The following is a 24,042-nucleotide window of genomic DNA, read 5'->3' on the forward strand; positions in this document are numbered from 1 at the left end:
CATATTTGTAAGGAACAGGGAAGAAATTTTTCAAATTTCTAAGCTATTTGGTAAGGCTGCAACAAAAAACTTTGCTTGGTCTTCATACTAATTTCTTGAGCAAGGTTTCCAGTGACCCACAGAATCTCAGGTCTACTGGGAAACACTCTCATGGGCTGGATTTATCCTGTGGACAATTCCATGCATTCCTCCAACATCTTCCAGAACAAATCAAGTGCAATTAAAATATGTATAATGTGCCCATGGTTGACAGCAATTAAGGAAGAGAGAGAGCAGGTGAAGCAATACCTATCAGCTACCCTCATGCAATATGGTTACTCTTGCACATATAAAACAGCCTGAATGAAATAACCCTACCTAGTGAAAGGCCTATGTAATTAAAGAATATAAAGAATACAAGAAGCACAATCATAATTTGGGAAAAGTTAAAGTTCCAAAAACTGCAGAAAAACATTTAGAAAAACACAATGTTTTCCAACAGAGGCCCCAGTACCATCACCAACAAGAAAATGAATTTTGGTAGAAAATATACTCCAAAAGAAGCTGGAGGACCTGGAATGACGTAAGTTAAATTTTTCACGGTGTAAAATTATTTACTTTGTGATCAGAGTCCTCTTTGAAAGTCTTATCAGAAAGGGAGAAGCTGAATTAAAGAGCACTACAGTGTATCTAAGGTGTACCCGATTTTGAATACTAACACATATTTTCTCTCTGTAAACACACTTTGCATGGATGGCACAAACATCAGCCAACAAGGTGATCATTATGCTCTTTGAGGGAGACTAACAAGGACAGAAAAATGTAATGAAGCTGTCAAGTCTCCCTGGCAGTCAACTGCACATTAGTATTTAATAAAATCCACAGAGATAGCATTTAGCATCACCCTCCTACTGTTTCTTGTTGGCTCCATTGTGCCCAGCAGAACAAAGCCTTTGTTATACTCTGAGCACAGTGACTTCAGCCGAGCTATTTATTCACTGTGACCTATTAGGATCCACATGATCTACTTGCACACAAAAGATCCCTAAGAAGGAGAGAAAGGAATGAGTAGCTCTTTGGGTTGCTGGAACAAAATAAAACAATGTACTTGTCAAAACTCTAATATTGATAGCAATCAAATAGTTTCTAAACTATGCTACCATAGAAAAACCTGCTGGGTATTTAATAAGTATGTAAAACAGTCCAATCAGCTGTCCTTGTACATGCAATAAGCAACACAAAAAAAAATATTAATGTATTTATTAGCATATGTTTGGTTTTAACTGCACAAGTTTAGAAAAGGCTAGAGAAAGAGGCTTAATGCACTAATCCTTTGAGATGGTGGAGGAAGTTTTTGCCATCCACAAAATAAAACACTGGGGTAAAATAAGATCTGCTGGCACAAAAACATAGTTCCTTGTGTTTGCAGACTTTTGAAACAGTACACTGCTAACAACGCCCCAGGCTTATCAGGATAAATATGCTGAACAGAAAATCTTTACAGTCCTAATCCAAAGTGAATTTGAAAGTGTAACAAAAATTGTATTTGTTCTTAAGGAACCTTCCTTGACAGCATCACTTGAGATGTGGTGAAAGGAAAGCAGTATATTATGATACAACTTTGTTTAGTACTCTATACATCCCACCAAACATTCTCAAAAGGAAACTATAGAGACACGCTTTATCTGTACATCATGTGTGCAACAGCCAAAGCTAATCTGTTCTCAGAGGCCGAGTCAATAGTACACTGAGAGAATTTCCAGTGGGGTGCCATCTGAATCCGACACGGATGCGATTTGTTCAAACCCCTTCTCCTTTCCCAGTTAACACTTTCACTTAAAAGGTATGTGAAAGTAAGGGTATTTTCGAAAAATGGTCTAATAATACTGAATGAAGAAAATCTCAGTAACAAGACTGGCATACAAAATTATTTTCACAAATTCAAGATACAGTCTAAAAACCCATAAGACAGACTTTGGTAAATGAAAGCATGTGGCGGTATACTCAGGAGAACTCAAAAATACAAAGCCAACATGGAGAATAACTAGGTAAGCATTCAGTCAATAGAAAAAGATCAGCAGTTATAGTGGATCACAAACTAAATTATGTAAAAAATGTTACTAACTTTCAAAACTTGCAATTCTCATATCACTATGCGTTAATGTCATATCACTATGCACCATCTGTACTGTACAGAATTTTCTACTCCAATGTTACTGTAACACAGACAAAGGTTGTCCTGGATGAATATATATAAAAGATTTTGCTGACAATTTAGACATGGTCTGGAGGACAGCAAACAGTAAAACTTGGAAAATATTTGCCATTGGAGGCACTTTGTCCTGCAAGACACACATCTTCCTGCATGTAAAGGTTGTTATAAAGAGAAAAATTACTTGTAACTTTCCATATCAGCTGATAAGGCAGCAAGATGATAGTGACTAAGAGTCCTCAATTTGTAATAACTGGGGGGGGAAGAAGAATTTATAACCACTTTCCAGAAATGCACTATTGAATACATTACTAAGAGATCTAGGTCTTGAGCTTTTAACTCAAGGCAGAATAACCCCTCCCCAACCATTACTTACTGTTTGGCACTGCATTATAACTTTTTTCATGGTAGGCACTATGAAAGTTCTAACTCCTTCAAAGTGCAGAAATAAGCAGACCACCAAGAAGTCTACTTGTTTGCTCTATCTAGAAATACACCTCAAACGTCAGCTATTCAGTAATAATGTATAAGTGGAATAACAGCACATACCCATGCTAAACTTAAGACTCCTGAATATGAGTTAATTCAGAAGAGCGTCTGTGTTCCCTTAAAAAAAACATGATGTTTAAGTAGCACAGGCTGTCACTGATGGTTTAATGCTCAAATTTTGGCCAGGAAGATCAGTTTCACCCTGGAGATCAGGAAGCTAGGGCTCCAAAGATGAGAATCTTTCTCATGAGGAAAGACTGAGAGAGCTGTGTCTGTTCAGCCTGGAGAAGAGAAAGCTGAGAGGGGACCTTATTTATGCTTATAAATATCTCAAGGGTGGGTGTCAAGAGGATGGGACCAGACTCTTTTCAGTGATGCCCAACGATAGCATGAGGGGCAATGGGCAGACTGAAGCACAGGAGTTTCCATGTGAATATGAGGAAAAACTTATTTTCTTTGAGGGTGCCAGAGCACTGGGACAGGCTGCCCGGAGAGGTTGTGGAGTCTCCTTCTCTGGAGACATTCAAAACCCACATGGACGCACTCCTGTGTGATCTGCTCTGGGTGAACCTGCTTTAGCAGGTGGTTTGGACTAGATGATTTCCAGAGGTCCCTTCCAACCCCAACCATTCTGTGACCCATCCTGTAATTCTGTGAAGTGGGGACTGAACAGTATTTCCACTGCAGCTATACTCTTTTAATGTATCCTTACTGGTTGGAATTAGGCAGAGATCAAGATTACTTCTCTTGCACAGAATGAGCTCTTGACCACTGGAAACCTTCATTGCTCCCTTGAGGACTAAAAAAGCCAATGCTCTCAAGCGCTCAAAGATCAACTTTTCACCTAGTAAGTTTGATATAACCTAAGCATGCCCTAAGTAACACCTGCCAGCTTTACAGGCCACAGTGATATACTAAGGTTAAATCAAGCAGATGTTACTTTGTTTCAGTCCACAAGTTCATGAAATGTTAACAAATACTTCATACTATAACACAGAAACAATAGTAACAAATTTCAAAAGACATAAAATACTAAAGGAACTTATATAAACCACATTAATATAGATAACTAATTATGGCTTTCATATATTATGTAATGTGCATAAAGTTGTATTTTCTGATTCACTAAAACAATCTGATTGTTTCCATAAGTCAATAGGAAGCACCCATGCATTCCTCCAGTGAATATTAATCAGTTTCCTAATTAAAAGATTGATGCATTCCACTAAACATTGAGAACTACTTTTAATCTGCTCAAAACTGTTTAGTCCAAGTTCAGTTTTGATGTGATGTTTTAACTCCAGAAAATACACAATAAACAAAACCAAGTGTTAAAACGCACAATTCAGTTGCCCGCAGCTTAGCGAGCATCCCTGACAGCTTGTGTGCTGGAAGGATCAATCTCAACAAGAGAAAATTTGTGGTGGAAGCTAGAGGTTTTTCATAAACAAAAGGCAACTGTAGTGAAATCATTTTCATAGAACTCAGTTTCATAAGAGGCATAACTTTAACAGTATTGAAATATTAGCATTAGTACAAACACGTTCTTTGCAATTATTACTTCACTGTCCTCCTTCTGTGCCTAGGAAGTTACCTCAATAATAGCTTCTTGTCAAAATGAAAGGGATAATCACTCTTTTTTTACGGTCACTATTTCCTTCAATTGTGATACATTCTTAATAGCTATGAGAGGAAAACAAAACAAAACAAAAACCAACAAACAAACAACTAAAAAAAAAACAAAACAAAACCCACCTTTCTCTTAAATGTATCCTGCTCCACTATTTTTTGTTTCTACGAAACAATATTAACTTTGCTGGTAAACAAACACTAAATCTTGACTGCAACAGCAAGCAGCAGCACATTTCTGGATTACCATTTGTGGTGATGTTTTTAAAGCTGAAACTTGATTTCAGAAGAATTAGATGTGGCAAACACAGGGACACTGGTCACCCAAGCACTGAGAAGGGTGGATATACCACCCTGGGATATACCATCCCAGACCTAACATCACAGGGCAGCAGTCATGGGAGCACTGTGCAGCCCAGATGTCAAGAAAGATGCATCCAAGTATCTTCTGAAATACTTCAGGCACAGCATTAACATTCCTTGATACAGTGTATCTGTTAAATCTATTGGCATATCTAATTTTCTGTGTAGGTTATGGATTTAACAGGCGGTCTGCTATACCTTCTTTGGCCACACAGCGTACTCACTGACACATGAGAGGTTTTGTAAAATGTCAGTTACTTATTCAAAGCTGTTCTCTTCCTGAAAAAAAAGGCCATTTTGGTCAGACATTGTACAACTGCCACTCTTCCAAATAAAAATTTAAAAAACTCAGATGACCTAAGAACAATGAAACAAGCAAATGTATCTAAGAATGTGCATTTGGAGCAACTGGTGTGGAAAAAAAAAAAAAAAGAAAAAAAAATCAAAGCCCTGTTAAAAATTTGGCATCTCAAAATTATCACTTGCATGATGGAAAAGCGTAGCACGCTGTTTCTCTTTTGAGGGGACTAACGATGTGAGCCTGCTAGCTTCCTGCACTCTCATATTTTTGTAGCACCATATTTTCACTTGTATTTTGTAAACCATTAAGCAAGCATTTTGAATAGCTGTGCTTATGCTAACCGCAACTCAGATCACACTTGCAGACGGTCAAGCGGGAGTTTATGGCCGTTTTTTTGCCCCGTGAGAACACGGTCAAAGCCGGTGTCGGGGCGCAGATCCCAAAGCGATGCGGGGAGAGAGGCAGCGGGGTTACCCCAGCCCGCAGCTCGCACGGCCGGGCCGGGAGGAGTCGACGGCTCCCAGCCCTCGGCCACACTGACCGCAGCCCCCGCCGTGCACACCCCGGGGCAGCCCCGGGCAACCCGTCCCAGCGGCGTCACGACCACACGCGTCCCTCCCGCCGCCCCCCCCAGCCCCGCCCGGTGCCGCCGGGACTCACTTGATGACCGTTCCTTTGGCGCCCCCTGCCGTGGTGAGCATGACGCGGGTGGTCAGGCTGCCCCGCAGGTCCTCCGGGTCCAGGCCCAGCAGCGCCGCGCAGCACTCCAGCGCCGGCTCGCTCCGCGGCCTGGGCGTGCAGCCCCCTGCGGGCAAGGCCACAGCCGTTACCGCTCCGCCACCCGCCCAAACGCCTGCCCGCACCGCCGCGCTCCTTCACAGCAGGCCGCGCCATGGCAGAGACACAGCTGCGGTTTTACACAAAATTCTAGGGAAAAATACTGGTGATGATCTTGCCGTGATGACTAAAGTGAACGTCAGCTCTGAAGCAATGAAAGTTTGCCTTTGGAAACAACTTCATATATTAAACATGAACAGTAATTTCTCAGCAAAGAAACAAACAACACACCAAAAGAAGAAAAGAAAAAAAAACACACCCAAACCAAAACAAAATCAAACAAACAACAAACAACCAAAACAAATGAAATTCTGTCTTTCCACAACATGGGGAGGTTTAAGTTGGACATAAGGAAAAGGTTTTTCACCCAGAGGGTGGTGGAGCACTGGAACAGGCTCCCCAGGGAGGTGTCACAGCCCCAAGCCTGACAGTGTTCAAGAACAGACTGGACAATGCCCTCAGACACATGATGTGAACTGTGGGGTTGTCACCTGCAGGGACAGGAGTTGGACTTGATGATCCTTGTGGGTCCCTTCCAACTCACGACATTCTAGCATCTTCTAAACACAGGCTGTCTAACCTGCTTTTACGTGAAAGAACTATTCCAAAATGTAGAGCTAAAGCGCTAATGCCTAGTAACTAACTGTACTGATTTTAAAACTTTTAGATTTGCATGTTCCTGTAATCCTTCAGACGTCCTTGCTACGTACGCATGGATCAGTAGAAGTGCTTGGCATAGCAGCCTCCTAGCACTTATTTTCAGATAATGGTATGTACATTTTCCCAGGTAAACAGCAGAGAGGTGGGTGTGCTTCCTTCAGCTCCACACCATGGCCTTAGTGCCAAAGCTTTTCCAGACACTATGGGTTCATAAATCCTTAACTGAAACTCTCGAACACTTAACAAAATCTAACATGCAAACATTGTTATGCATCCTGTTATTCTCAATACAATTTATTTCTAAGGCTAAGCAAAGAGACCAAAAGGGTTAAATAACTAGTCAACATTGCTTCAATTCCTTACCTCTCCAGTGATATTAAGGAAAAAAAAGGAAGAAGGAGTCCCTGAACATTAAAAGCTTTTGTGAAGTGATTTTGGAAGCTCTTAAACACCATCTGACCTATAGTAAACAGCTTTTGTTTGGTGTTTCCCAGGTCTTCAAAGCAGCAACAAAACTTTAGAGGGTCTCTGGCACAGAGACATACTGCCTGGAGAAGTTCAAATGAACACCCTGTGTGTACACGTACAAGGTGAGAGCAGAATAAAGCCTGTATTTGCAATGAACATTTTAGAAGTGTTAATAATTTATTCCAGAAAAAAAAATGGGAAAAAATATTTTTAAAAAGGAAGAAAACTAAAAATAACCACCTTCTCTGTGACAACCTTAAGCTACCTGGTCTGGACTCAGTGTTGGGCCTGCTTTGACTAGGACACATTGGACTAGAGACCTCCCACAATCTCTTCCGAACAGAATGTTTGTACATTTGTGTGGTGAGTCTGTGCTTGGGGTCAGGAGCTAGTGAGCCGACAAGGCTAGTACTCATTTAATTCATCATTCAAAACACCTTTAAAATGTTCCTTGCTATGCTCTCCCTAACAATTTTACTAAGTTTGGCAACAGCTATATGTACTTGAAGTGGGCCTAAGAGGAATCAGTTTCACCGTATCCCATGTATCTTGCAACTCAATATAAATATCAAGATAAATATCTACAAACGTATCTTTTCTGCTATAATTATTTTTGTAGTATGTCCAGACTGAGAGTTTATTCAGTCCTTCAGGCATATATGGGCAGCAGTTCTCAACTCAGAGAGGGTGATTTCACTAGTAAGGTAAGAATTACTGTTCCCAAAATACTCATTCCTCTTCCTCAGCCTTCCTGCACATTCTGCTACTAAGTCCCAGCTACACTCATACCAACTCATCTCACGAGTGACATCTTGTTTTTGCTGTAACTTTTTTTCCTCACCTCACAAAATACTAACACAATGGTAATTTTTGGAAGCCAAAGGACATAATGCCTTTCCCTACAGACAGACTTGCTAATTTAAAGATGTTTTCATGAAATTAGCAAGAAGTTGGACTTCTAAAAATTATTATTAAATACAAAAATCTCTTTTCTTCATATGACACTCTGCACTGAACAATTTCTTGAACAATTTCAGTGAGAGCTGTTTTTCTTTCAGAGCATTTAAAGAAGTAAAACTTCAAAATAAACAGGTAGACTTGACTTCAAAATGGTATAAATTAAGACTAAATTACCCTTGAACACATGGCAGCTTTCTAAAGCAATAATTCACATGGAAAGAAATAATCTATAATCAAGAGACATTTTTGGTATTTTTACAGAAAACAATTTATGTTTCATCTAACCTGAAGTGCTCCCAGCTTCCTCAAAATCAATATTTCCAAGGTGAAGGACACCAGCCACTACTCTGAAAAGATCAAGTTTTTCTGCATCATCCAGCCCAATCTTTTTCATTGCTGTGCACATTCTGTTAAAATCTCCATGATCATCTAAGAGTGGATCCTTCAAAGAACCTGCTTTGAGATACTATAAAACAAAACAATAAATCAAATATTCACTAAGTGATTTTAAAGTGAATGTAAGCAATTATTTCCAGTCAAGAATAAACCATAACAAAAAGTATAAAAAGGCATGCCAAACAAAGCAGAAAGACATCAGAGCTCTTCATACAGTACGGGCTTCGCAAGAACCCTGATTTATTTTAGTTTTTTGATACTTTGAAGCATGATCCTCAAACTTCAGCTTCAAAGCAAACTTCAAACTACCTTCAGAAAGCAGAAGAGTGTGACAGCTAAAGAGAGGGGAATACAGGACAGTGAGAAGTGGAAAGGAAGATGATGGTGAAGGAGGCTCTCAAAGCCCTTATACCAAAGAATGCTTCTAGCCCCTAGCAGTTGAAAAGGATGATGGAAAGTTTGACAGGCCATGGAAAGGGAGTACAGAACAAATTGGAATTTGAAGAGCTATCCTTATCCCAAACAGACTTATTCAGAGAAATAAACTTGTTAAAGTTTGCTGGTGATTAAGAAACAGTAAAGTTGTTTGCAGTGTTCTACAGGTTAAAAGAATACCAGCTACATTTTAAAATATCGATTTAACATTTTGCTGATTTTCCTAATTTAAATACAACAAAAGCCATTTTAATTATTAATAGTTTAAATAGTGGATAGTAACACATCTGCATGCAATCAAGAGACTAACTGAACATGCACAGACTGATCTAAGGTTTCACCACTACATTCAAATGTTTTCAACTTAAAAGAATAATTAACTTTAAAGAAGACTTGTTAATATCAAATAAGCTAACATGATTTCTATCAAAACAAAACATCACATGCATCTGAAAAATTCACTTCACACAACATTTAGACACATCAATAAAATTAAACTCCATCTTAATTATGTAAAATGATCACCTCATCTTCCTGATAAGGAAAACACAAAAATAATTTAAGTATTAATTTACTATTCCATTTACTTTTATTAAAATAAACAATCTTAATATATTTCACAAAATGACAGAGCAAATATTAAATTTCTAATTTTAAAAAAATTGAACGATTCAATATATTTCCCATTTAAGTGGCTAGACTAAGTTTTAATATAATTGAAATGTGATTATTTATTGTGCCTTCCAATTGACATGGCTCCACTATTTAATGTTTAATACATACTTTCAGAATTATTCTTTCAGTATGTCTTAGTTTAGACAAACACTTATTTCAAATTAAGTGCTTTAGAAGCCACATTTTATGACAGAACCACCAGCTGTAAATCACATCAGTAACAGAAGATTGCACAGGTTCATCTTCCAGTAGTAGGAATAAATTACCAACTCCACTACAAGTCTTAATTTAAGGCAAATTAGGTAAACTGAGGCAAAATCCCCCAACCATCTCTTAGCCTGTATGCTCAACAAGAATTAAGCATCTACGAGCTTTCTGCCTCAGAGTAATACCAAACCAGTAGTTCTATACTCACTCTCCACCATCCCCGATTATAGAAAACAGCCTACATTGAAGCAAAAGAAAGTGGAATTACGTGCTCAGTGTTACAACATACAAACACTAGAAATCCAGGACTAGAATTTACAATGCTGACCTGAGCAAAAGAAGTATTGATACTATCTTCCATAGCCAGGCATGAGCTACCTACAAGCTAAAGCCCAGGTCCTCAAAGGTGAAAGAGATGGCACGATCATTGGGGGAGAGGAGCTCTTGAGTGAACTTATTTTTGTATTATTCCACATGTATATGCAGCTTGCCCTGCTACTGAATCCCAAGCATGGATTTTATTAAGATTTGAAATATCTTCCAGCTATACAAATGAAAAACTCATACTTTGGGTATAAATAGATGAAAATTATATTAGCAAGCAGAGTAGACGTTTACACAACTTCCAATTCACATACACTATTAATTTGGATTAAGTTCTTTAGTGTCCTCATGCAAACAAGCTCAAAGGCTTAAATGCTATAAATTCTGGTAATTCCAGTCTTAAAAAAAATGAAAATGGAGACGGAGCAAGAGGAAATAAATGTATGGAAGTTTCACACTCTCTTCCAGGAAATGCCATGCTCTGCCGTAAGTAATGGTTCACAGCAAGGGAACCACAAAAAACAATAAAAACTGCAGTGTACCAGGGAGGGGGATATACTCATCCTGAAAGAGAAGTTCCACTAATGTTTTATAAAACAGTTTGGAGCATCGCTGCAGAAGTCTGGACAATTCTAGTGGCTCTGGAAAATACTGCTTCTGACTTAATCCTAGCACTACAAAGATTTAAAAAGAAAATGATAAAAAAATCTTGGATTGAATTTTGTTTTCCAGAGAATACAAGCTGCATCATTAAGTGTTCTATTATTGTAAGCATAAAAAGGAAACTATTTTATATACTGTCTCATTTGGGATTCTAAGATGCATGTTAATATGTATTTCTAAGACTGAACTCCAAAACTGGAGTTCTGAATATACAACTTTGACAGTACCCATTTAGACCTATAAAGATGTGTAAAATGAACATTTCATTCCACACTGTAAAACTGTAATCATCATTTTCAAGTCTATCTGCATTACTTAATAATATAAACTAACTGAAGATACAAACGTACCTCAGGACTCTTGCGATTCTGCAAAATCTGCTTGTCTGTTTCTTTGTTAGCAAAGTATCTGGTACAGCCTCGATTTAAATACTGTAACAATAAAAAAGTGGAAATGCACACTTAAAGACAGAAGTAAGGGAAACATATGCTTTTTTTTTAAGGCTTGCTGTACATAGCTGGATTTAATCATATGATACCAACAACATGCTAAGTATTCAGAAATCTTTCCTTGAAAATATATTTATTTACATCTATGAAGTTAGAGAAGTGAAACAGTAACAAACTTCTATTGAATGCTTCTTTATTTTGACAACTAAAATACTTTTTGACACATTAGGATATTAATTTTGGTTAGTCCCACAATCTTTTCTCAGTGTTTGACTCTACCAAATCTATTAATGGAGTCTGGGATTACAGAAAAGACAATCAAAATTAGGTATGAAGAAAATAAATTCTCTCGCCTATATGTAAAACCAAACTTTACTCTAGCAAGCTGTGTAAAACATCAGAAAAAAAATTACAATAATCTTAATTTTTTTAACAATATATAGGCTTTATATAGTATGTCCAGGGGTGACGGGGTAGGATCAAAGAACTTGTGGTACAAAGTCCAGTGTAGTTTTATGGTCATTTTTTCCTCACCAGTGAAATATTTCTACAGGTAGTAAGAGACATAGCGCAGTAAAAGCTTGAAGAGCATTAAAAGCATGACACAAACAGAAGCCTAATTCAGAATCTGGCTTCTGATATCAATCTCACATTGTATAGTAAAGGGAATAGACCAGGCATTCAGATAATGACTGACACTTCCAACAAAATGCGATTGCCAGCTTTTTCTTTCTGATTTGTTCAGTTGAAAGTAAGATCTTTGTCCAAAAGCTTGGACAGAGCCCTTTGTTTAAAGGAAGTGAACCATTTCTTTGCTCTAGCCCATGAACAAAGATGATTTTATCAACTAGGTGAACACAGATACTTCTACACTTCGATGAAAATTTATATACAAACTTCTAGAAAAAAAAATATTCTTCAAAGCATTTCTAACATCAGAAGAAAACTAGGTGACAAATTTAATATCAAAACAAAATGACAAGAAATACCATTCAAAGTTAGCTTGGTGTCTAACAAAAAATTGAAAGGTTTTCTTTATCAGCCAATAAGAATGCAAATTGCAGTATACTTTAAGCACAACAATATATCCCTGTATTACAGTATTAGTAACACGATCCCAGAAAGGGGGTGGGAAGAAGAGAGTGTGGAAACTTATCTGACAGGCTGAGACTGAACCAGCACAGTATTCAGTAATAAACTATGTAGGAGACATTTAATCACAAGATAATGGCTTTCATTTGAAAGCTAAAAACTTAAGTTAATTTACATGTTAAACTTAGGAGAAATATTTTTAAAGCAAACAAATACAGAGCTTGAGGTTATGACATATAATATCTAATATCATTGTGCTTGTTGCTGTTTTTTTTAACTCTGAAGTACAACACTCCATTACAACATCAGTGACTCAAACTTGATTTCTCTTCCAGAAATCAAGATGTGAAAAAAAATTCAGCATCTCGTCTCCATCACTTATTCTCAGGGCACAGATTTACTTTCAAAACCATGTGGTGCAGTCCAAGCCACCTGGACCTACGAGGTTCAGCACAGGTTTACCTAATGCCTTTGACTCTCCAAAAACTTCCACAGAGGGACCTGAACCAGGAACAGCCAGGGCTGTGCCCTTTTCTGTGGGTGTGCTCAGAGAAGGGTGTGCAAGGGTGAGAGAAGAAACTTGCAGCTTTTCATAGTCTTTTGCTAAGGAAATTCACGCTTCCCCAAGGGAACTGCAGGGGAAGGATGAATTAACAGAGAGGTAAACCCCATCAGACTGAGTCTTAGAACCCAAGCTGGTCCTAACTTGGACTTGGTAAGCTAAAAGCTACAAGACAAGTGGCACAACAGACCTGATGCAAACCTGTGACTTCAGGGATGGGGTTTTCTAAATAATCAAAGTATGATTTTTTTCTGAATCTTTTTCTTGCCCCCAAAAATAGCATTAATGTCAACACACTGATCAGTCATCAAAGCCTGCCTAGTATAATATCACCATCTAATATCAGCAGCTTGAAAAATGGTATTTCCATGAAATTTGAACCAGAAAGACATGCAGTCAACAAAAAATGTGATAAAAAAGTGACATAAGCATGTTCATTCAGAGACGTTTTATGATAAAACCTGAAGCAGCAAATGAGAATGAAGAATAAAGGGGGAAAAAATGTCCTAACAAAAACCATACAAATTGAGGAAGAAAATTAACCTTTTGTAGCTATATTTCCTGAAAATGTCCTATAAAGTGACACTACATGAAAATGTAGTGCAATGACTAATAAACTTTAAGTATATTTATATTAATTTACATGCACACAAAGATGGAAATGATCCTAAGTTTTCTTTGTTTTGTAACCAAAGATAATCTACATTAACTTCGAAAGGGAAATAAAAAGTGCTAAAATTTTAAAATTTAACATGCAGAGTAGACCTTTTCATATGCAGCAAGGAACTCACAATTCAAATATTAACTTATGGTAAAGCAATAAATATTTTTAATGGAAATGGAAGTACCTGCTGCAGAATCAGTACAAGTAAAAAAAATTATGCCATGGTGTGATAAGGCTGGTGTGACTATAAACTCTTCAAAAATGAAACAGGCGAGTGTCTTCTGTACAGGCACTCAGGCTGTTAAGTACTCTACTGCAGCAGCCTGATTTTAAGCAGGATATAATTCTGACCTTGACATCTACGACCTTGTGTGATCTCAGGAGTAGAGCTTCTGATTAAAAAAAAAATCCCAGGGGGAGGGCACACAGCATATTCAGTTTCAAAATTGAAAATCTATTAACTACAAGAAATATTTTTAATGGAAAAGTGGCTGCAACATAAAAATACATATTTGAAAATTTGTTCAAGATTTTACATTTAAAACATGCAGAAGAATATTGCATAAAATAACTGCACAGTAAAGAAGAAAGTTTTGAAAACTAGGTCCATATTATATGAAAATAAGTGGTGCTGGATTTAAGTATTGTTTTTGTTGGGTGTTTCAAAATAAAAGCTTTCCTTCTAAAGAACAGAAGCAATTCTTTCTTAATAACCATGGGATCAAGTTTCCATCAAATGATGTGCTATACAAAGATGTACTATAAGATATAAACTAAATATTTAAAGGAATAACATAAGGTTATTCCTTTAAAGGCCCTTAGGAACACCTTTGAGGAAGTAAGGAAACTTGTCCTAAACTACTGCCACGGCTTTTAGGGAGCAAGATCATCTAGATGCCCCAGTGCAGGTGTACGATGTACCCGAGATGGAACTGCAACTCCGTGCCCGCTGCACGCAGCATCAGTCAGCAGCGACTGACTTGGTCGAGGGATGAGGCAGCAGCCACCCGTTGGGTCCCCAGCGCACACCCGCTTTCCCTACAGTGAGTCGCTAATTTATGTGTCACCTACGCAGCCAAACTAGTAGGAGCTTTGTATCTTCAAGGCTTCTGGCTCTCTCCTGAATTCTGATGACACTGAGTACAAAAGATTTTGAGGAAAGTAATAGATAAGCACAGTCCAAGTTTTATATAGAAAACCAAGTAGGGAGAATACATCAACAAATAAAACAATCAACATCATAATGTAATTCATTGTAAGCAGTACTCCTCACCCCACTTTAAGGCCAATGAAATCGAAAAAGATGACAGCCAGTTAATTTACATCGTTGTAATGGCACACGCTCTCCAGGGTTGTGTTACAAAACTCTTCCAAACCCAAAGCAGAGATGTGATCTGTGTATTTTAAAAATACACAAAATTCTCCTTCTGTGAGACTCCAAGTCAAGCATAAGCCAAGAGACAGTGGAGAGACCGAGACGAATGACAGAACACAAGTAAACAGCTGACCAGTATTTACCAGTAGGACTTGATTTGCCAATATTTTTCTTTCCAATGCAAGTCAACAAAGCACATGGTAAAATTTGTAGATATTTGCAGTTCAAGTGTGATTGTGAAAATGAAAAAGAAGAACAAAACAAAGACCTATTAATATATCTATATTTCATTAAATAGCAGGAATGAATGACTGAAGGCAAGAGTTTCCACCTTACTAGTAAAATTGGTGATGACAGTATAAGGCGTGAAGAGGCTTAGAAGGACCCTGAAAGGGACAGCAGAACCTTTCTTTGAAGAGAAAGAGAAGGGACAATACGAAAAATAATGAGAAACAGCTTTATCAGCAAAGCTGCACTGATTGGATAAGAGGTCAATAATATCCATATTCTCAAGAAAAAAAAATACCGCAATAATCAAGATTTAACACACGGAGAAATTAAAAGAGAATTTAAACATAAGAGAAATGAAGTTGGGGTCACTGAGGCAGACAGAAAACAAAACAGATTAAAAAAAAAGACTGACGAGGAAGGAAAGCAAGCAAAAGGAAGCAACATGTTATTTGTCAATTATTTCTGAGAACAATTCTGTGAAATCTAAACATAGAGAAGGGGAGGAAAAAGAAGGAAAGCTGAAGGAAAAAAGAGTTAAACTGAAGTAGTAAAACTGTTCAGTGGAAAAATGGGTGGAAAAGAATGCAAGAACATAATGGTAGGACAGAAAGCCAGCCTGCTTGTGGGATTGCTACTAGAATCACAACACAGAATCAGGGTTAATCAGGAGAAACCACATAACCTCAGAAAAGTGCAAGAACCCTAAAAATAAAGCATGAGGAGAAGTAAAGGCAGTAAACAAAGCAGAAGTCCTAAGAACAGGCACACTGGATTGAATTAAAAGGCCCATACTATCCAGTTTTTCTTCAGCCATGACCTCTGCTTTGCCTGAGCATTTTACTGTTCTCTCTGAGTTGGGATAACAAAACTGCATATGCTATTTACAAATATGGACGTACACTGCAGCATAACTCACTATTTCATTCTCCCATCCTTTCCTAACAATTCCTAAAATTCTGCTCTGCTTTTGCCCTGCCACTGAACATTAACTGAACATTTTTAAAGAAGTAGACACAATGATTCAAGTCTTATCTCAAGTCTTATCTGCTGTTTTATTTTAAGTTCCCTTTCATTTAGGTACAGTTAGGAGTACTACATTCAGCACTGATTTTATATGCATTTTATTAGTTTCTCCTTTACTTGACTGACTGGACCTGTAAAAGATTGTGCAAAGATAGCCAAAACTCAGAACAGTAAGTAGTGCTCACAAAATAATAAATTAGGTGAAGAAAATCTAAGAGAGAGGATCATTCTTAATGAATACAAGTTATCTTGGCAGGAAGAGCTGAGCATGGGCTTTGGGTCAACTGGAGATAAAAGGGCGAGCTTTCAGCTGAAAGGGACTGGTGAGTCTTGTCTTGTAACCTGGAGTGACCAAGAATGACAGAGGAGTATGATGAGAGGAAAGGGAGAGGCTCAGAACTGGAGCAGTACAAATGAGTATAGTATGATAGGAACAAGGTGCAACAGAGTAGAAAAGGCAAGTGATGTGAAAGCACATGGACTGGAACAGAGAGGCACAACAGCCTTGTCACTTTGGTCTGATCTTTAGTGAGAAGCATGAGGAAAAATTAATTTAAGAGAGAGAATCGTGGGACAACTCCTACATCTTCCTAAACACGACTGGAATAGGAAGAAATAAATGCAGTTTTCAGGATTCAAAAGATGGGTTGCGCACAGAACAGTTACATCACAGTTAAGATATTCACACTTTACACCTCTACAAGAGCCCATAACAACATTACTAGCAGTTGAGTATAGAACAGTATATTTTTGGAAACAGCAAAGATTCCTCAATTTTAAGACAGAGAGAAAAAGTACAGGAAATCTTCCAATAAGGAAAAACAGCAGACAGCTTTATTTCAGGATCAAATAGATTTAACAAAAAATCTTCTGATTTTCATAACACAAAATAAAAAACAGAGATTTTAATAAGATTTATATGGAAAATCTGGGTATGGCAATATGAAAAGGTTTACAAACACTGACTCTGATACTCACCCTAAAGTTGTCAGGAGAACTTAGATGTAGTTTTTCCCTAATGTCTTCTGGAGCCCCAGCACAAAGCCTGTAAAAGATATGATAATTCCTCTCTTCTTTGCCTTGCACACAGATCCTAGATTTCTCCAGAAGGTAATGTGATACAAATCCACCAACCACCGAGTTCTAGGAGGAAGAAATATTTTTCTGATTATCTGAATATTTTTGGATTATTTGAGATTCAGAAATTTTCAATTTTTATTTGTCTGATCACAGTTTGCCAAAAGGACACTGTTCCAAAGAAGATTAAAATACATCTTCTATACCTAACACATATTAAGCTTAGAAAATAAACCATTGCCTTTATGATAAATTCTCCCCCAGGTCAGGTATGGTGTATACATACATTCCTCTTAAAAGAAGGGTCTGCTTCACCCCAATAAGCAGAAATTATTGGTAGAATTCCAGTAATTCACTACAGCCACCCTTACATTTTTTGGATGGCAGTTAAGTGCTATTACCATGCTCTTATAACATCTAGTTGCATTTCACTGGGACTCTTGCAAAGGGAAAGGGGTGGTAAAAACCAGATAATACATATTTGGATAACATCTTAGGCAGACTAATTATGAGTGAACATTTCATTTCAAACACTTACACTTCTTTTCTGAGATGGAATTCTAACACATATTTCAAAAGCCACTTCTTATCTGGCCTATGGTAAAATTCCCTGTGCCTAGACAAATTTAGCTAGGAAATTCCTGAGCTTCTGGCCATTACAGCAACTAAGAAGGATTTACTGACTGAAAAAATTTAACTATAGTTATATAGTCATTCAGTCATTTAGGAAGCCCCATCTACACTTATATTTCTTTGAGAAATCAGACCTAATAAGGTTACCACAACATGCAGTCTTGTGAAGCATGAAGTCTTGTAAAAAGGGGCTCAAGTAAACAGGCTGATCTTGTCCTAGGAAGCTGAAACAGACTTTTAAGAAGTTTCTGAAGATACTCTGAGCAGTATTTGTTTGAGCTGAAGCAATTAATCTGAAACACTATGTAAGTGTTGACAGATAAGCTGACAGGTCAGGAATGCATCCTAAACAGAAATTTGGGTCCTTTACATGAATTTGTTAACATGAACTGGACCAACAGATAAAGTCTTGCTACCCTTAAATGATTTTATTTATTTACTGTCTAAGCTATTAACCAAAAATCTGAAGTTTAGTTACAAAACCTGGTGATGAAAACAGAAAACCACAAGCTCAAGACCACACGATGAGCTTAAACCTTGTGGGAAGGGACTGCCAGAATTTGTTTCTTTATGTCCTCAATCAGAAAGATGAGAAGGCACATACATAATCTCTACAGGCATCATCGACATAAGTCTTCAACTTCAGTGTGCCATACAGTCATCCTGAATTGTGGAATGTGTGTATACATACTCTATCCAAGCCAAACTACACCCAAACAAAAATTTTTTTAATAAGCTACACAGCAAATAGTACATCTGACAAAAGCCAATTTAATGACTTCTGCCACATACATAATACTAATGTGAGGTCCCAGAATTTAATACAAATACATAAAACCACCAATAATTCATTTAAAGTATTAAAGCATTAAAATATGTTTATATCTGTTTATATCTAATATGCAACTCACACTTATTTGTGCATTAAAGGAATGCATAAATACCTAAGAGCAAATAAATTACTCTTCAAGTATCTCCTTTTGCCTTTTTGCAATGAAGGGAACAATTTTTATTCTTTTGTGGATAGAAGCACTTTTGCTACCAACTTCACCCAGTGCTTTCCAGTAGTGACACAGAACCGTGTGACTTTGGTTTTCCTTTCAAGGTGATAGAATACAAATCAAATCTGTAAAGTAGGACAGTAGCTATTTGCTGCAAGACTAATAACTCTGTTCAGCCTACTTCCAAGCTAGCATTTCCATTTTATGGCAAAAAATCATGACTGGTTTTCTGTAACAAAAATCCAGTACCTTTTCATTGAAGTGAATTTCTACAAATTTCCCAAAACGACTGCTGTTGTTGTTGCGAACAGTCTTTGCATTTCCAAAGGCTTCTAATAGGGGATTTGCTGTTTAAAAATTTAAAGTGTTAAAATGGTCAATAAACTACAAAATAGAAAGAGAGAACAAATGCGTACTAATTATTCAGTGAACTTCTTAGGAATAAGGTTTGAAAATTAAAGGAAAAATATTACCTATTAGTAATAATCAAATTTATAAATTGTACTGGATATACTGTAGTGGAACTTACAATTACGTAGTTAAATATCACATAACACTGCAAAGTATTTGAATTGACACTGTAAGAAATTCAGAGACAAACACTGCAAAATTTTCAGTGATGTTGTTCTGCAGCAAGTAGGTAAATAACTGATACATAAACTATACGATACAACACAACACACAATTTGACATTTCCCAATGAGCTGTTATTTATAAAACCTAAACTACCCACTTATCCCACAGACAAAAATGCCATTTAAAGGTCATGCATGCAACATGTTAGATGGATGAGGAAATAAAAAATGGATTAGAAGAGCATGTTGATCTCAAAAACAACTTTAAAATGCCCTTTTCAAATTAGCTCAATTAAGTGATTGAGTGATTTTATTTTTTACAGGCTGTAGTTGTCAACATCCTTAAAGCACATACAGAAAGCATGGCAACAATCTAATGCATGTATACATATACATATATATGTGTATATATATATATATATATATATAAACTTCATGCACAGTTTGAGCAGTTTGAAAATGCTTAGTAGTTATGAAACACAAGGGCTCTGAAAGACTGCATTTTGCTAGCTCTGACGATCAAAAAAGACCAGTTTACTAAACTGCGTTAACACTAAATCATGGAAAATATCTGCAGGAATTTTTTTAAGGCTTTTGGGTAAAAAATACGCATTGGAAACTACGTAAGCTGAAACTCAGATTTAAACCTCCCACTGACAACCATCTACAAAGTCGCTCCTACAAAAATTAATGAATGAAGGAATAACTACAACAGTTGGATAAATTCGGGATGATAATTCATCGTTTAGTATGGCAACATCAGCATTAACTTTTTTGTTTTGGCTAGATTTTCATTTTTTAATACTTAAAGCTTATGAAAATGCAAACCTGACTTTCAAAACTGTATTTTTAAGACATCTTTGATAATTATTCAGGTATGCAAATATTTTACATAATATTAACAGCTTTGAAGAATATATTATGAATAAAAACAAAGTGCCAGAGGTCTTTCAGATAGGTTAAAATTCCTCTAGTAATACATATGCTGCAAGAATGCCCACTAACATCGTACCTAAAAAACTTCAAAATTCATGCATCAAATGCTAGTTTAGATTTAAAAGCTCAAACTCTTCTAAGAATACCTGCAAGAACCAATTAATTTTATGGCATACTGTGTCAGGCATTATCCAGCTCTTGGCCACTTTCTGAGTTCCTTTAGCACACAGTGGATTTCACTAAGGAATTCGTTTAAGCAAACCTACAGCAGCAACAAGACGTTAAAGCCTGCAGTCCTTCTCATGAATAATTCAGTGTCTCAAATTTGAAAACAGAAAAATTTAAAGCATTTTTTTTTTTTAAGAATAAGACAATGAGAGTAAGAAAATTCTTAATTAAATCTACTATATAGTATAGAAAAATAAACTGACTGATGAGGCATTTTTAGATTGGCTGACAGTTGTTTGTTTTTGAGATAATTATTTTTTCTCAAAAAGTTATTTTCTGTTCAACTAAGAAGTGCATCCAACATTAAAAAGGCTCAACTGGATGATTAACACAGTCTCTTCTGACCTTGTTTGGGAGTCTTATAAAGACAGGCAAAATGAAAGTATCCATCCAAATTATGTGCTTTCTGACCAAAATTAAAAAAAAAAAAGAAGACCTAACAGAAAAATGACCCAGAACCATAATTTAGAAGAAGAACTCTGTTTTATCTGACTTTGAGAACTTTATGGTTAGGAGTAGGAATTACTCTTTCTTGATATTAACAGACAGTAATGAGAACATAATCTTGTCCTTGTAGACTTCATACAGCATAAAATCAATCTTGGGTTACATGTACATGTGAAGTTAAACTCAAAAACACACAAAAATTTTCTAAAGCAAGGACTGTATGACAATACACTAAATAAAGTGAATAACAAATAAAAGAAATGGTTTCAGAATTTAGGATCGAGGTAAACTAACAGTAAATTGTCCTAGAAGTCTGATAGTATTCCCATCCCAGATTTTATTTTACTGCTGTTGATCAACATTTCAAATTTGAAAAAAAATTAAAACACTGGAACCTTTAATGCAATGAAAGAAAATTCAATACCTTCTACAATTCTATCATCAATATCTTGGCCGCTACCATAGGATTCTGTCAAATACCTGTAAAGGAAGATAAAAACATCAGTACCTATCATGTGTTAGGTTACCTCAATTCATGCACACAGTTGTGTACCATACTTACTAACCATTTACTAAAGGGAAAGCATAGTGATTGTAAGGTCTAAATACCTGTATATTTTAAAATAAATGCAGTTTTGAGTTTTCTTTTTTGTTAAAACAAAAATATTATTGCAGCCTTCAGATTTTTTTTCGATAGTTCAAGACACATTAGAAATTTATTTTAGATGTTCGTATGCAAATTACACTTTTATACAAATATAATAAAACTATCACTGTGCTATCTGTATTTATTAATCTTAGTAAATCTGTATTGATATTAATCTTAGTAAATGTGTAAGGTTTTATATGCATTTCCTAAACCAAAGCCTGTTTCCATGCATACAGTTTCTGAGCTCATAACTATTAGGGTTAATAAAAATCTCACATGGAGATGGTGAGATAGGAAATTGCAGGTGTATAATTAAGGTAAGATTCAATTTAGCAATTGAAGAAAGAATTTGAAAATAAATCCACAGTGTACTTGCTCCAAAGTTTCAGCTTTATTTTTTTTTTCCCCATGCACAGCATATGCTTCCTGGAAATTCACAAGTAAATCTGGGACAAGTTAAAAACAGTTCTCAAAAATGGGGCCTTCTAAAAAAAATTTAGGAGTAGTAACAGAGCTGTATTAGTATCTTTTGCTTTCTGATCACACAACGGAAAAACCTTCCTGCTTTTAAAACTCAATGATGTTTTGTACACGGACTCCTTGCGGGCAGGTGGCGGGGAGAAGCACCAGCAGCGATATTTGCCTGCTATGTAATCAGAACTTCCTTTGACGAGAAGCAGAAGAATAGTGTACTTTGAGAATAACGTCCTTCGCGACATTCTCCCAGTGCCCGCCAGCTTTTTTTACTCTTAGCAGGATCGAAGTTAGGATATCCCCTGTAAAAATCATTGCCAGCACCTTGCAATAATTCTTACAGCTGCCTGTTAAAACCTTAAAACCACAGGGGCAGAGAAGAGCAACGTGAAGGACAGACAGACAGCCGTGACAATTCTTAGTGGGATGTGGAAGATAATACTGCTACTGTACCTACATAATAGAGGATACATGATGTCAGGGAAAAGGAATTAAAGATTTATACTGGGAAACAAGGAGGGCAGGGGGAAGGGAGTGTATCCACACTGCTTGTGCCTCCCTGGATAATCAGGTCACCTACGATACCGATGAATTTAATGGAACAGTGCTTTGCAGTTACAGTGTTCCGGAGTGACATAAAGCAGTAAAGTATAAAGCAAAGATAGTCAAAAACATTAAAATCATATAAATCAGTCTTGCTTCTTCTTATATCAGCAATATGGCCTCCACATAGTCTACTATGCTTGATTTAGTATCGGTCATCAAGAACATCAATAAATAAATAAATAGATCCCATTATTCAATCTTATTCAGTAAATTAGGGTAAAATATATGACAAATCTGCAATGATCTCAAAATCAAGATTTTGCTTCAGCAAACTAAAGAAACAAAGACGGAGAAAACAGAAATGCACATTTATGGCAAAAGCAACAGTCTTGCAAGATACAGTTATAATGCCTAGTTATGTTTTTATCTACCACAATACCAGATGTGCAATACCAAAATGACTGTATCATAAACCAAAACTACTACATGACGTCACTACAACCAAATTAAGGTTTCTGTGAATATAAAGCCAGTTACATATGTTATCATATCAGTATTTAAGTTTAACCCTATGAATTTCTTGTATTAATATGTATGTAGAAGCATCTTACTGAATTATGCCTTAAATCTCCTGATTACTTTACAATTTGCTCTCTCTGTTTGTCAACCAAAGGCATCAACACAAGCGATTCACTGAATAACTTTGGTCCAAAAGCACAAACCTCAAAACAAATTTAGTGTTTTCTGTCTTGCCAGCTCCTGATTCTCCAGACACTATGATGGACTGACTCATCTTGAGCACTTTCATGTCTCGGAATGCTTTATCAGCTTAAAGAGAAGAATATGTCAAACAAGACAAAAATGAATATTCAGGAGAGATGCAAACACAAAGTTAAGCTAAATGCAACATTTTCAAGAATAAAAAAGTAAATATTTACAATTATGTGTGTTACATTAAGTCTGTTTCCCTTTAAATCACATTATACTTGTACGCCCTCAAACACTGAAATATAAGAGCTTAAAGTCTGTGAAAACGATGACCTACTCAGCCATACCCAGGACAAAATAAAACAAAAACCACCAACGAGAACTAGATCTCTTGAATTAAATATATGTACAAAATTGTAACCAATCTTAGTTTAATGTATATTTTAAAGAAAACTTTCAATTGCACTTTGTAACAACTAACAACTGAGACAAGGAAGCTTGGAAAAACGTCGGTAGTTTTCTTGTTGTGCAACAGGTACTAAAAACCCAGCTACTTATGCTTTTGATTAAAAAACAAAATGCAACACGGAAAGAAAGCTTTAAACAAGTCAAATATATATTTGTATTTTCCATTTTTTTTTTCCTAAACAAAGTGACTGAAATCGGGATTATCCTGTTAACAACATTTAGATGCACTTCCTGCCTTTAACACAAGCATATAAAAAGAAACAGTGCACGTGCTCTGGCAACATAAGAAAAGGCAAAGGAAATCGC

General features: G+C 36.5%; 1 protein-coding gene across 3 annotated transcripts in view; it reads right to left on the reverse strand.

Moving 5' to 3' along the window:
- The window catches only part of MYO6 (myosin VI), a 119,173-nt gene that overhangs the window by 48,954 nt on the left and 46,177 nt on the right, over positions 1–24,042 (reverse strand). For all 3 annotated transcript variants that reach the window (XM_082047896.1, XM_082047895.1, XM_082047897.1), the window contains 7 exons: positions 23,283–23,388; positions 21,316–21,371; positions 18,955–19,052; positions 16,973–17,137; positions 10,949–11,029; positions 8,184–8,364; positions 5,634–5,778 (listed from right to left, as the gene is read on the reverse strand). In XM_082047896.1, coding sequence (XP_081904022.1) covers positions 5,634–5,778; positions 8,184–8,364; positions 10,949–11,029; positions 16,973–17,137; positions 18,955–19,052; positions 21,316–21,371; positions 23,283–23,388 — 832 coding nt within the window. The remainder of the gene's footprint in view (positions 1–5,633; positions 5,779–8,183; positions 8,365–10,948; positions 11,030–16,972; positions 17,138–18,954; positions 19,053–21,315; positions 21,372–23,282; positions 23,389–24,042) is intronic.

This window comes from Streptopelia decaocto (assembly GCF_964273445.1).
Source record: "Streptopelia decaocto genome assembly, chromosome: 3".
Lineage (NCBI taxonomy): Eukaryota > Metazoa > Chordata > Aves > Columbiformes > Columbidae > Streptopelia > Streptopelia decaocto.